This window comes from Meriones unguiculatus, chromosome 14, assembly GCF_030254825.1.
Source record: "Meriones unguiculatus strain TT.TT164.6M chromosome 14, Bangor_MerUng_6.1, whole genome shotgun sequence".
NCBI classification, from domain to species: Eukaryota; Metazoa; Chordata; class Mammalia; order Rodentia; family Muridae; genus Meriones; species Meriones unguiculatus.
The window spans coordinates 21,836,185-21,850,603 of record NC_083361.1 but is presented as its reverse complement, the minus strand read 5'-3'; the positions used below and the strand labels follow the sequence as shown (position 1 = coordinate 21,850,603).

The 14,419-nt window shown below is 50.3% G+C and overlaps 1 protein-coding gene across 1 annotated transcript; it reads right to left on the bottom strand.

The window, feature by feature from the left end:
• Positions 1–388: 388 nt before the first annotated feature.
• Clec19a (C-type lectin domain containing 19A) lies at positions 389–9,951 on the bottom strand. The gene is made up of 5 exons (XM_060366256.1): positions 9,798–9,951; positions 5,701–5,869; positions 3,180–3,273; positions 2,489–2,618; positions 389–1,382 (listed from the first exon to the last, which is right to left on the bottom strand). Exons 2-5 carry the CDS (start codon positions 5,847–5,849, stop codon positions 1,303–1,305), a joined length of 453 nt encoding a protein of 150 aa, XP_060222239.1. The 5' UTR covers positions 5,850–5,869; positions 9,798–9,951; the 3' UTR covers positions 389–1,302.
• Between the last annotated feature and the right edge of the window lie 4,468 nt (positions 9,952–14,419).

Genomic DNA, 14,419 nt, shown 5'->3' with positions numbered 1-14,419 from the left:
CACTCCCTTTTTGAGACAGGGTTTCTTTGTGTAGCCCTGGCTGTCCTAGAACTCTCTTTGTAAATGAGACTGGCTTTGAACTCACAGATGTCCACCTGCCTTTGCATCTCAAGTGCTATGATTAAAAGTTTGCACCACCCCCATCTGGCACAGGCAATTTCTTTATTAACAATGAGTGTAGGGGGGCCCAGCCCACTGTGGCAGGTGCCATCTTTAAGCTTGTGGGCCTGGGCTGCATAAGAAAGCTAGCTGAGCAAGCCAGGGAAGCAAGCCATTAAGGAGCATCCCTCCACGGTTTCTGCTTCAAGCTCTTGCCTTCAAGTCCCTTAATGACGGACTGTAAAGAGTAAGATGAAATAACCACACCCCAGGTTGCTTTTGGTGCCGGCATTTATTACAGCAACAGGTCACAGTGACAGAAGAGTTACTAGCATGGACATGAGCATTCCACGAAGCTTAGGCTTTTAGATACAGTCCCAGTAGCATCTTCTACCAAACAAAGGCAGAGTTTCACAGCTGCGGAAGGTACACAGATCTTAAAATCTGCTGTGGAATCCTTTATGGAAAAATGTTTGCTGGTCTCTGAAACAAGAAATTGCTCCTCCAAACCCTCTCATGTGTGTTGGACGCAACCTGCTCTTCTGGCAAGGAAACATGGTGGTGGTGGAGGGGACCCATCACTGACTGGCATTAAGATCAGTACCAGCTCCCACACACCGACTCAAAGCCAACATTCCTTAGATGTTTAGAACATAGTTCCTTCCCACTCATGTACAGACCAGTATTCTCACAGGGGAAGTAATTTACCTGAAGTCACATATTGGTTGGTGGGGGGAAGTTTAGAACTGGATCCAATTTTTCTACCTGCATGGACACTGTCCAACTAAACCTCACTCTTGTGAATAGAAAAAAAAAAAACCAAAAACCAAAACTCATCCCCTCTCACCAACAGCTTAGTTTCATTCCCCAGAACCCCACAGAGGGTCTCAACTCCCACTCCACTCTGCCTCACCGACATGAACCTCACCAGGGCTAGCCAGTCCATCTGTGTCAGAGTGACCACTTCGAGCACGAACTGGAGACCAGACTGAGATGGCTACATTCAGTTGAATTCAGGAAGCTGGGACCTGTGTGAGTTGGCCTGCTGTCTCTTGGCCACATGGCCACTGGTTAATTAAGGAGACCCTGTTGGGAGTTCCTGCTCAGAGTTCCTCCTCCTTCTGTGTGTGCTACATTTACTCTGTGTGAGTTCTGCTCTAGGCACCTCCTGAGTTCATGACAGGAGGGTGGGACAGGAGTGCATCAGTGAGTGCTCGGAGATGGGATCTTGCAGACAAAGGGGAACTTCCTGTGACAGCTGCTGTCATTCCAGGACCTCAGAGCTGTGAACGGAAGAAGCAGAGAGTCTGGGTAGACATCCATCCACTGCAGTAAAAGCCCCTGCATCGCCGATCTGGAGTAAAAGTCCTCTCCCACAGGCTGATGGCTGCTGAGAGAGCGCTCCTATCCTATTCTCTCACGAAGCCTGGTTTGGTCTTCTACTAGTCGGGGAAGGATAAACTTTTTTCCGGGCTGCAGGATGGCCCCTAGGATAAGTGACTCACTTTTGTCTCCCACCATTCCTCAGGAGGAGGAAAGGAAGAGAGGAGCACAGTGTGAGGGTTGGACCTGGAATTCGGTGCATGTTGAAACGTAGCTCCATTCCCTGCCTGCTCTGTGACCTTGAAGGAATGGCTCAACTTCCTGAAGCTTGGATTCACCTTGGGCTTCATAGCTGATAGAGCACAGGACGTGAGTGCAGACAATGGCCGACAACCCGTGCCTGTGCCCCTATCACTGTGCTGGGCCTGTTGTGCCTGGCTTATCTCAGCAAACTTTCACATAGGGGTAAAGATGAAGCCCATCTCCCAGGAGAGAAAACGGACTCCCTGCAAGGACATAGCTACAAAGACAGGGCTAGAACTCACACTCAGGTGTGTGCTCTTCGGTGCCCACGCCTCTGTGCTCCTCCAGACGCAACTGTGTTCTGACATTCAGAAGGACCATCCTGGGCTGGGGGCTTCCACATTTGTGCACAGGAGACTACCTCTCAGTGCAAAGATTTTTTTAAAGGGATATACACTGTGCCCATCAAATGATGGATGTAATGAAATCTCTGCCACCCACTCTAATTCTCTAATGCCCTTTCATCTGTCTGGCACCTGATTGTCAGCAAACCATTAAAGACCTTTTGAAATACTACTACCCTGGACAGTATACCCAGCCCCAGGGAACCGGGGTGCTCTCCAAGGTGCTAAAAAAGGGCAGCCTCTTAACTCCCATTGTGTCCCACCTTTCCCCGTGGTGCCCCTCCATGCTCCTTGAAGCCTCCCTGTCCTTCATCCTGACCCTACATCTCATTGTGCCCCCCACACTTCGGGGTGCTTCCCCATCCCCTATGCTGCCTCTCTATGCAGCTCTGTGAGAGCCCAGGTCCCGGGGTACCCACCGCTACTGGGCCGGTACCACATCTGCACACAGTCTTCTTCTGGGTCTGTCTGGATGCCATCGCCAGGCTGGCTCCTGTCCCAGTAACTGTAGTCATAAGGGGAGCCATCAGTCCACTCAAACTGCCCTTCCTGGGGTCCACTCAGAGGCAAGAAAGTAAAGAGAAAGACCAGGTATTGGATTAGCTCCAGGGTAGGGACGGCATTATAAAAGCCCTTACTTGTAATGTATGCTATGGCCTCAGCGCTGCTGGCCTCAGGCACCTTGTTTTGCCCTTGTCACATGAACCTTACCTACTTTATTCTCACTGCTCAGTAAAGAATGCGCTCAGTACCAGCCCAGGCAACCAAGAGAGACTTCGCCTCAAAAGAAACAAATAAGTGGTCTTGGGGATGCAGTTCAGTGATAGGGTGCTCGCTCAGGTACTGTGTGCTGAGCCCTGGCTTTCAGTAATGTTGAAGGAGAGGGGAGTCCCTCACATATCTAACCACATTTTTGGAGAATCCAAGTCAAAACAGAGGTGTTCTCTGGTTGTCCTATAATGTTCCTGTCACACCCACTTCCATGGCTAAGCGAGGCAGGTTGGCGTCTATGTGCTGGTGCGTAACTGTGAGCTGGCATTGTTAAATGAAAGCGGAGCTTTGGCTGGAGTTTCTTCCCGGGCTCTGGCAGCTGTGGCTTCCTCACCTCACCTGCCTGTGGTCATGAAGGCCCGTCCAGATGTCAGCCGGGATGTCAGGAGCACAGCTGTTCACCAGGTCATACACAAAGACGTTCTCCTCCCAGCTGTGGACGCAGGAAGCACAGCAGCAGTTACCACCGCCTCTTTCCATGGGATGGAGCCTGAGGCAAGCTTGTTTCCGCTTCCCGACTAAGTCAAGGAGGGCAGAAGGTAACCGTTTTCCCTCTCCGTTCTCGTAAGGTTTCAGTTAATTAGTAACTCGTGTTTGTGTGTGTGTGTGTCTGCCTGAGCGTGTGCACACGTGTATATATGTGTGGCAGCCAGAGGACAGCACCAGGTGTCCTCCTCTGTCACTCTCTGCCATATTCCTCTGAGACAGTCTCTCCACGAACCTGGGGCTTGTGCTCTCTTGGCTAGGATGGAACCCAGCAAGCCCCAGCGATCAATGTCTCTCTGCATCCTTGGAACTGGAGTTGTTTATAGGCATTTGCTAGGGCAGCTGGGGTGTTACGTAGATGCTGAGATCAGAACTCCGGTCCTCCCAGTTGTATAGTGAGTGCTCTTAGCAACTGAGCCATCTCTTTAACCCCTCTGTCATTCTTAACTAGGTCAACCCTATAGGCTCCAGTCTCTGCCCTGCATTTCCTGCTCAGGGAAAGACTCAGCACAGCACTTACCACCACTTCAGAAACACTTCGAATGACGCGGGTCACAGTGAAGATAAAAAGACCAGTGGAGGGCCACACACTGTGTGTGCGTGCTGAATGAATTAATAAGATTTCCAATATGCTCACTTTGCTTCTCTCTCCAAGACCCACCTTGTGCTGCCAAATCTTCACATAGCTTCCTCTTTCCTAATATTTTCCCACATAGCACCATTAAATATTTTGTTTCTTTCTTTCTTCCTTCCTTCTTTCTTTCTTTCTTTCTTTCTTTCTTTCTTTCTTTTTTTCTTTCTTTCTTTCTTTCTTCTGGGGAATACAGCTCTAGGCTTGAACTTACTTAGTCTATTCTGCCTTCTTGGAGGAGTCCCACCCTTGACGTTAAAAGCTTATTAACAAAGAAACCAGAGACCCTGGTGTTGGGTCATTGTCCAAAACAATAAAATATATATATATATATATATATATATATATATATATATATATATGAATGGATGGAAGGACAGAGAGAAGGGTGAATGGATGGAAGGAAGTAAGAATGTGGTTAACAGATAAAGGATGGATGATGATTGGTTAGAAAAATAGAGGGATCTAGGAAAGGATGGATGGATAGATGGACACAGTGAAACAGACACACAGCGGCTACAGGCACTCATTTATCTTAGAACTGTGTTCCATGTTATACAGTCCTGAGTCTGTATAACTGGGACTGGAGCAGACATGCCTGGCTCTCTGCCCTAAAACCGTTCCCATAAGACGATTTCATCTCACTGCGTAAATATTATAACCTAGGAAGGCATATGTCTTTGCCCGGTTCTCTTTGCAGCTAACGCTGTCAGAGAACCAAGCTCAAACACCTAGCTGGAAGGCACAACCTCCAGGGAATGCCTGGGAAACATCTTCCCTCCCACCCCCCACCCCAGTTCCTGTTAAAAGGAAGAAAAGGTGTGGAGAAGGCTCCAGTCTCTGCCCTGCATTTCCTGCTCAGAAATTTCCCCGAGCAAAGTCAAGGTCACTGGTCACCCAGAGAGTGGTTCACCCATTGCCTTGATATCAGTGAGTCCAGAAAAAGCTGTCCACAGAATGGAGGGCAGAGGAAGGATGTGAGGCAAATGGCAGACAAATGGCAGCACCCCATCCCTCAGTTGCTCCCACAACCAGACGGGTAGATCCCCCTGACAAGCGGTTCCCATTATAGATAAGAGGTGAATGTCAGTGCATCAGGGAAGTCACAGCTCACTAGCCCAGGACCGAAGGTCTATCAGCTCTCGTGAGCATGTTCCAAATGTGCTTAGCAAGGGCCGCCACTTGTGGGAGTGTCCACCATGGAGTGTGTCGAATCTAGAGTGGGGTCGGAGGAGTTGTTCTTGCCTTCCACCTTGTTGAGAAGAGGTCTCTCGTGTTCCTGCCCTGCTGCTAACCCCAGGGAGCCAAGATGAAAGCTTCTAGGAATTTCTATCTCTACCTGCCATTTTATGCAAGCAGTATGGGGATTACAGATGTGCATCAGATACAGACGTATGCTTGCACAGCTGCAGCTTTTGCCTCCCAAGTTATCTTCCCGGGCACCAATTCTTGTTCCACACGTGTTTATTAGGTCAGCTGTGTCACCGGGTCAAGAGCTCTGGTACCCTGCAGAGCACGGTACAAAATTGCCAATTATAAAGATGACTCTCCCAGCATGCCCTCCGATACCACTGCTCAGTTCCTTGCCCTTTATTTCACCCAGGATAACTTCAATGAGAGATTGTATCGGGTAAAAAGTAGCTTCAATGATCTGAGCCAGACACCAGCTGGAGACACTAGACTCTAATCTTTTTCCCAAAGGGGCACTTGGCTAGGCCACAGAGGTCTAGGCAGTCCACTCACCTGTGAATGGAGGCCAGCTTGGCAGATTTCCTACCAATGGTAAACTGAGAGCAGTGCAGGTCGGCCTCAGCCCAAGTCTTGTTGATGGGGAAGAATCTGTAGCAGTGACCTTTGAACTCTGTCCAGAACAGGGGACACAGCAGGGACATCTGAGGCACCTCTGACAGTGCTGTGGATGGAGAGGAAACAGAGATGGAGGTGATGCTCGCGTTGTCGCTGTGGCTTATTACATATCTTTAAGAGTAAAACACACCCATTATGATTAACAGCTCTGTGCCTGAAGCCTAAAAATAGATGCACATTCAGGGCTACATAGAGAGACCTTATTTCTTTTTAAAATTAAAAAAAAATTACAATTTATTCACTGTATATTCAGATTGTAGTCCCTTCCCTCAACTGCTCCTCCCTCTCTCCTCCCCCATATACCCGTATCCACTGAAAGGGGGAGTTCTCCTCCCCTGGCATCTGCCCCTAGCTTATCAAGTCTCATCAGTACTGCCTGGATTCTCTTCCTCTGTGGCCTGGCAAGGCCGAATCGCCAGGGAGAAATGATTTAAAGAAAAAAAAAAAAAAAGCAGGCAATCAAGTTCATGACAGAGGCAGCCCCTGCTCCCCTTACTCAGGAACACACACACATGGAGACTGAGCTGCCTCTCAGCTACATCTGAGCAGGGGGTCTGGGTCCTCTCCATTCATGGTCTTTGGTTGGTGCATCAGTCTCTGCAGCCCAGGACCCCTGGGCTCAGACTTTTTAGCTTTGTTGGTCTCCTTGTAGCACTCCTGTCCCCTCCAGCTCCTTCTACACCCCCTTCTTCCCATAACACTCCTTGTGCTCCGCCCAAAGTTTGGCTGTGAGTCTCAGCATCTGCTTCAATCCCCTGTTGGGTGGAGCCTTTCAGAGGACCCCCCCATATTAGGCTCCCATTTTGTTTCTGAGAGACCCTATTTCAATTAATCAAACATACAAACAAACCAAAAAAGAGATTTAATTATTTATGCATTACGTGTGTGCACGCTGTGTGTGCAGATGCCACGTGCATGCATGTGCCCACTGATCTGGAATAGGGCACTGGCTCCCCTTGGTGCTCTAATTACAGGTGGCTGTGATCCACCACTGGGGTGCCAGGAACAGAGCTGGGTTTCCTCTTAACTGCTGAGCCATCTCTGCTGCCCCTATTAAGGCTGCTTTGGGATAGCCCCTACGTAGCCTTCCTAGAGTTTAATCATTGCCTTATTTTTGGGTAATTAGATTTCATAAAAACCCGCTATGAATAATATTGAGACAGCGGTTTCACGCAACAAGCTTTGCCAGTGTTTCTGGTAGTTTTTGAGGAGAGGCTTGGAAGGGGTTGGAACAGTTTCTAAATTGTTTCCTGAAAGCAACTTCCGCTCCCATTGTCCTGTCTGAGGAAACCGATCTTACCAGCCCTGACTGCCATCATTTCCTTGGGGGATCTCTGCAAATTTTATAAGCAAGAAATGATACGTTGTTTCGATTGGCAATTCCAGGCTATCTGGCAAGGGTGTGTATCAAGCTAGAAGCAAGACTTTCTCTTTCACCCATCACACTGCTGGGGTCAGGGTCGGTTGTCAATAACAAACAACAACAAAACTAACCCCACAACCTGTGTTTGAGACAATACAGTTCTCTCAAGTCTGGGCTCATCACAGAACTTCGTGGGGGTGTTCTTGGAAACAGAACTCAGGCTGATGGGAGAGGCAGACAGCTGAGACCCCCCCTGTGCACTGGGTTGGGAGACTCAGTAGCGAGCAGCGGTCCCCGGGACACCGCGGTACTGGTCAGCTCTGTGTCTGACCAGTTGCGAGTCTTAGGAACATTCTCTTCTTCCTCAGATGTATATCTGGCACAGAGATGGGGAGTCTGTGCCTTCAACTCGCCATCATAGCTGACTGACTCTGGAATCAACGTAGCGAGTAGGGGCTGGGGACTGGACCAGTGGGTAAAGCACTTGTGCAACCGTGCAGACCCGAGGTCAGATCCCTGCGGCCACAGAGAAAGCTCAACTTTGTGGGATGTAGAGACAGGTGAATTCTCGGGGCTCGCTTACCAGCCTGTCGAGCCAAACAGGTGAAACTTAAGGCTCAGTGGGAGCCCTGTCTCAAAAACAGGTGGAGACACCTGGCATTGTGGCCCACGACTTTCACCCTAGCAACCAGGAGGCAGAAGCAGGTGAATCTCCATGAGCTCAAGGATGGTTTGGTCTACATAGTGAGCTCCAGGTCAGCCGTGGCTACATAGTGGAAAGACCCCACCCCCTCCCCCAAACAAAAAAAGGAAGGAAGGAAAAAGAAAACAAGAAGTGGAGAACAATCTCTCTCTCTCTCTCTCTCTCTCTCACACACACACACAAAGATAACATAGTGGACAGCACAACACAGTGGACAGAATTCATAGAGCACGTATTGTTTATTTATTTGCATGTGTATGCAGGAGCACATCCATGTGGAAGTCAGAGGACAACTTCAGATGTCACCCTTAGGAGTGCTGTCCCTCCATTTCCCTCGAGGCAGTCTCTCGGTGGTCTGAATCTTGCCAATTTAGGCTGGGCTAAGTGAGCCCCCGGGATGCCCCTGTCCCTGCTTCCCCCGTGCTGGGATTACAAGTGTAGCCACTATGCCTGTTATTTATTTATTTTTTTTTAAATGTGGTTTCTGTGGGTACTGAACTCAAGTCCTCATGCTTTCAGGGTAATTATTTACAGCCTGAGCTATCTATCTCCCTAGCCCCCAAGGGGCATTCACGATGTGCCGTACAGACAGAAAGTGGGGCTTCAACAGCTTCAGTCTAAGAAGATGGTGGAGGCCTGCTGACCACAAAGACTGTCCTTGCTTCCTCGTGGGAGCCTGGCAGGCCGAGTGCGGGTGGCTCAGGGCAGCTCCCTAGAGCTCGTGCCTTCTGCTTTGATTCAGGTCGGCTCATCTTCTGCCAGTCACAAACACCTAATCAGACCTCTGTGGGCAAGTCTCCTGCTTCTCCTCTAGTCTCTGCTCAGTGGCTTTAGGTACATCAGATGGTTATCTCTGGTAAGATATGCACCCCGACTTCACATGCACCCAGAATTTTTGTCTAGGGTTGTCTATGGTCAGTAGCTGCCGTGATCACTTCTTCTCTCTCAGAACCTTGGTACCCAAAAGGTACATGAGAATTAGATTTAAATCATTTGATTTTATTGTTAATTATGGGGAGGGACTTACATGCATATGATAGCACTGTCCTTGGAGGCTGGCACTGACGCCTCTTCAGTTACAGGCAGTTGTGAGCTACCTGGTGCATGTGCTGAAGTGGGAACTGAACCTGGGTCCTCTGAAAGAGCCCTAAGCTTAACTGCTGAGCCGTCTCTTTAGCCTAGGTTTTGAATGAAAACAGCAGGTAGGGATGTATTCAAACAGCACTGAAGGCTAGTTGCCTGGTCTTAGGTTTCCAGATTGTCCTACACTATCATGTGATGAGCAATATAGCATGAAATCTCACTGGCAATACAAACTCTTGGGGGCACTCAAGGCCAGGGAGAGGGTCAGAAAGCACATTTTAACAAGCATGGGTGATTGAGTAAGTGTGGAATCTTAGAAACGCTGGTCTGTAAGGAGAAAGACAATCCTGTAGTAGGAATATTTTTTCCCTCTCTTGCTCCTTTTCCTCCTTCCCTTTTTCCCTCCCTCCCTCACACCCCCTCCCCTCTTCCCTCCCTTGCTCTTCCTTCCTTCATCCCTCTTGCCCTTCCCTCCTCCTTCCCTTTCTTCCTGCCTTGGATAGGGCTTGGTAAAGAGGAATTAATAATTAATTAAATGAAGTGGGGCTGAGTGGGAAGAGGAGGAGGTAAAGGCCCTTGGGTCTCCAAGTCTTCTTCCCCCAGGTGGAAAATCCTTCCTGAGCTACTTTACATCCCCCTAATTCTGATCCCTTTGAGGTTTTCCCCTTCACTAAGGAAAAAAAAAGGGGGGTGTTTCTGCATGCCTGGGTTGAAATAAACCAGAAAATGGGGCTGTAGCAGGTCACTGCCCAATTATTCTCCTTCCACCCAGGCCAGTAAAGACCTTTAATTGGAGGCCTGGGAAAGACAAGAATTAACTCCTACCTGTCTGGTGTTTCCCTTCTGCCTTTGCCTCAGCGAGCTTGGAAGCTGAGGTTAGAGGGTTTTCATCAGCAGGACCCCTAACCAGCCCAAGGGTCCCCCAGATGGCCCAAGATGGCAAGGGCTACTCCTGAAGCATCTAAACACAGCACACAAGCCAGACTCGAGATCTGAGAGGCTTCCTGGAAAAGGTGATGAGTCAGCAGAAAACTGAAGGCTGGTGAGAGTCAGAGAATGTTCCAGGCAGAGGGCGTGGCCCAGGCAGTGGGCGTGGCCCAGGCAGAGGGACCCGGGTGGGGAGGTATGGGGGGTTGGCGGGGTGGGAATGGTTCATCAGAACTAAGAATCTGAGAAGAAGGAATCCGAGGTGAGGTTGGAGGAAGGGATGGGGATTGAGGGAGAGAGGCAGACAGGAGGTTTAGAGCAGGAGGAGGCTTGTTGCTCAGGAAACCAAGAAGCCAAACTACATGGTCTTTTTCTCAATAAGTAGCAGCCAAGGTCTCCCAGCTGGGGGGTGTGGGGGGAGGCAGAGTCTTTGGGAGCTAAGCTTGTTCCGGGACGAAAACATCGGTAGAATCCAGCTCTCCCACTTTGAGAGAATAAATTGTCACCTTCCCACTCAATCTGGCTGTGAGCTCCCCTGGCCCTGCACCAGCCGCCCACAGATGCAACGCTCTGCTCTCTGCTGCCTCCTGCAGATGCACTGCTTTGCTGCCACCGCCTCCTGCCCAGAGAGGAGAGGAGGTAGGGAGGCTCCAGGGCCGCGCTTACCTTCCCCCATTCCCATAGTGGGCCCCCGGACACTCCTGGGAGCTAAAAGGAAGTGTCTTCCAGGCTTAAGCGAGGTGGCGGGCAGGGCCACCTCCTGTTGCCTGTCTAGTTTGAATGCTCAGCAGTCCTCCTTAAAAGCAAGCCTTGCCTTTTCCATCTTGAGCATCTTCCCTCTCTGAGCCACTCCGGAGGCCCCAGAGCACAGAGGAAAAGTCCTGAAACCATTGCTTAGATTGTTCCTAGCAGGGACCATTCATTGAGTGCTTGATGCTTGGTTCCTGGAGGCCAGCCCAGGAGAGATAGTAGACCGGAACCCAGTTTGCTGACGAGGACCAGAGAGGCTGCCATTTGCTCCTGGGAATCATCTTTGTAACTCTCTGAAAACCCTGCCTCCACACCTACAGGCTCTGGTTCATGAATTTAACCAACAGTGGAGGGAAAGCATCTGGAGTGGGGGTGGGGCAGCAACCTGTGCTGAAGATAGACTTCCAGGTGCTGGGAATCTTGCCTGGGGATTTACATGTGCCAGGCAAACTCTCTACCCAACCCCCAGCCTTTGATGTTTGAGATAGGTCTCACTAGGTAGTTCAGGCTGGCCTTGGGTTTGAGAGTCTCCTATCTAAGACTCCTATGTGTCAAAACGGAGGGGCAGTTTTTCTTTCATGTGGTCCTTCTCTACACAGCGCACTCCAGCAACTGTTTGCTTTGTATCGGTTTTATGAGTGGGTTCAAGAACATGGGAGGTGGGCCTTAGTTAGACGTAGCTACTGCATCCTTCTACAGCAGGGACCCAGCATCTGAAAATGTTGGCATCCACAGGAATGCTGGAGCCAAGCTCTTGCGGACAGCCGAGGGACTACAAGTTTAACCACGATGTAAAGACACCAGCATTACCTGAGTTTCTATACGTTTCTAAATGTGTGACCTCATGCTGTTCCCGCATGATATTAGTTATACGTGAAGTAATATTCCAAAATATGTGTAGAGTGCCCTGTTCCTACAGAGGGGAGCAATGGGCCAGAGTGTCTGAGGCACACTCCAGGATTGGGTCTACTGTAGGAGGAAGGTCATCCAGTTGCTTGAGTCTCTGTGCTCTAGCGGAGGGGCTCAGACTCTGATCCCTGATGACCCTGCTTGGAAACTCTGCTCTCTGGGCCTTGGTTTCATCTTCAAAATGGCATGGGCAGGGCTGGGGAGAAGGCTTGGTGGGTAAAGTGCCAGCTGTGTAAGCATGAGGACCCCATTCTTCAGATCCCCAGTACCAACGTGAAAAGCCTGGCACGGTGATGCAACTCTGAGATCTCAGTGCTGGGGAGCCAGAGAAGGCTGAAACTCATCAGCCAAGCAGCCTAGCCGGATCAGTGACCTGCTGGATCAGTGAGAGACCCTGCCAAGAAAGAAAGAAAGAAAGAAAGAAAGAAAGAAAGAAAGAAAGGAAGGAAGGAAGGAAGGAAGGAAGGAAGGAAGAGAAAAAGAGGAAAGGCTGGGGGGAAAGTCCTGTATGGCTAAATCCTCCCAGGCTTGTCCGAAGGAGAAGGAGGGAGGGAGACTCGGGTGTGAGGTTGAGTGGATCTGTGAGGTTGAGTAGCTCAGCATGCTCAGGGGATGGATAATGGAGGGCAGGAGCTGTGGGGTGAATGGCCGATGGCTGCCCTGTACTGCTTTGTGTAGAATAGCCAGCTGAGGGTATCCAGAAGAGGACAGAAAGCCAAGAGGCCCTATGAGTCCTCACTAGTCACCCAGCAGTGCATGCTCTGATGTTTGTGTCAGTCTCTCAGTTTTCTTGGGACTCATCTGCTGGGCTGGGGATCTGGGGAAATGAAAGAAGTGCCCTACGAGCAGTGATGACCTCAGTCAGACTTCAGCTTCAGTTTCCCCACCGTAGCAGGGAAGGGTTGAGTGGAATGGATTTCTCAGTGAGGTCTCCAAGATTGCTGGTTTTGAGGTGATCCTGGTTCACCTGTCTGTAAAGGAGGGCGGCACATAGGGACGGATGTGGTGTCTGCAGCTTCCTGTCTCTGATGAAGCCTGTCACGACTCTCCTGCCTGTAACATCCCAGCACCAACAACTACAGTGAAAGAGGTGTTGGAAGAAAAAAAAAATGCTTTTCCAGATGCTTGTCATGTGATTAATACCTTATCTGCACCATCATGTCATTATTATCCCCACCTTTGTGTATGTATGTGTGTGTGTGCGTGTGTGTGTCTGTTCATGTGTGTTTATTTTTTTGAGGCAGGGTCTTTCACTGAATGGCGGCTCACCGATTCACCTAGGCTGGCTGGCCAGCAAGCCCCAGGGATCCTCCTGTCGCTGTTTCCCCAGCTCTGTGCCCACAGGCACACCGTGGTGCACGATTTTTACTTGGCACCAGGGATAAAACTCAGCCCCTTATGCTTGGTGTAACAGACACTTCCAACCATGGGCTGCGAGGTCAGTTTCCGCACTTCTGGGCTGTCTATGGATTCTGCCATGATAGCCTACGCTGCTTAGGTAGAAGCGGAGAGCTTAGGTAGAAGTGGAGCCCCCAGGCACCAGAGGGCCTTGCAGAGACTGAAGCACCCAAAGAAGGACCATGCGTGGACTAAACTTAGGCCCCCTACACAGATGTGGCTGATGGACAGCTTGGTTTACACGTGGGTCCTCTAGTAAGGGAAGCCAGGGCTGTCTCTGACATGGACTCTGTTGCCTACTTTTTGATCACCCCCACTGGCAGGGCTGAGCACATCCTCTTCCCCTGTGGCCTGGCTTGATGAGCTGAGGTGGGTTGGTGGTGGAGGGGCTCCCTTGTTCTGAGGGATAAGGGAGGAGGGAGGGGAAGAGAGAGGGCTAGGATGAGAGGAGGGAGGGGGCTATGATTCGGGTGTTATATATAGATCTACCCTGGCCCAGGGAGCTGTCGGATGCCTCCCAACCTGAGAGCACTTCCCTGGTGTTAGCACCCCAGCCTCCCCTTTGCAACGTTGGAAGTACTCAAACTCCCTGGCTTCTTCTCATCCCCCTAATGTCATATAAGGAGGTCACATGCCTGAGGGTGATGAGTCCCATTTCCCGGGGACATCCCACTGAGCCCATAGGGATGGAGATTGCTGGAGCCAGGCTGCCAGGGAGACCGATAGAGAGACAACTGTATTCATCCTGCATGTCCATCTTCAGTGACCCTGCATCTGGGGATTCTCTGGTATTGTTGGCATTGCCAAGGCTGGAGGGGAGGGGGTTCCCAGATAGCAAATTTCTAACAAAAGTACCATGGTGGCAGGAACTGTGCTAAACACTTTCTCTATGGCCTGAACGGGGTGGCCTTATGGCCTCCACTTTCTGGAAGAAACTGAGGCTCAGGATGATTAAGAAACTTTGTGAGCTATAGAAGCACACATCTGTAATGTCAGCACTCTGGAGCAGGAAGCAGGAGGATTGAAATGTCAAGTCCAGCCTGGGCTAATGGCAAGATCCTGTCTCAAAAATAAATGACTGAATAACTAAAATATAAAGGAAGGAAGGAAGGAAGGAAGGAAGGAAGGAAGGAAGGAAGGAAGGAAGACTGCCAGGTCACACAGTTTGTAAACTGCAAAGCTGGGATTTAAACTTTAAGGGTCTTGGGATGAGGGGAATGCTCTCTCATTCGGGGCTGAGCTATCAGGAGGTCAGCTCAATCCCCCAGCACTTCCCCTCAGCACGCCTGCATCCCTCAAGTCTGTAAGAGTGCCATCCCCCAACCCGGCCCTGGCCCTAGCCCCTGTGCTCACCTGGATGGATACTGATGTCTGTGTGTGGAAAGACCTGTGCAGGCAGGAGAGCCAGGAAGGCCACAGCCCACAGTTCCCCTTTCTGCATTCTGAGCCCGGAGGAAGCTGCC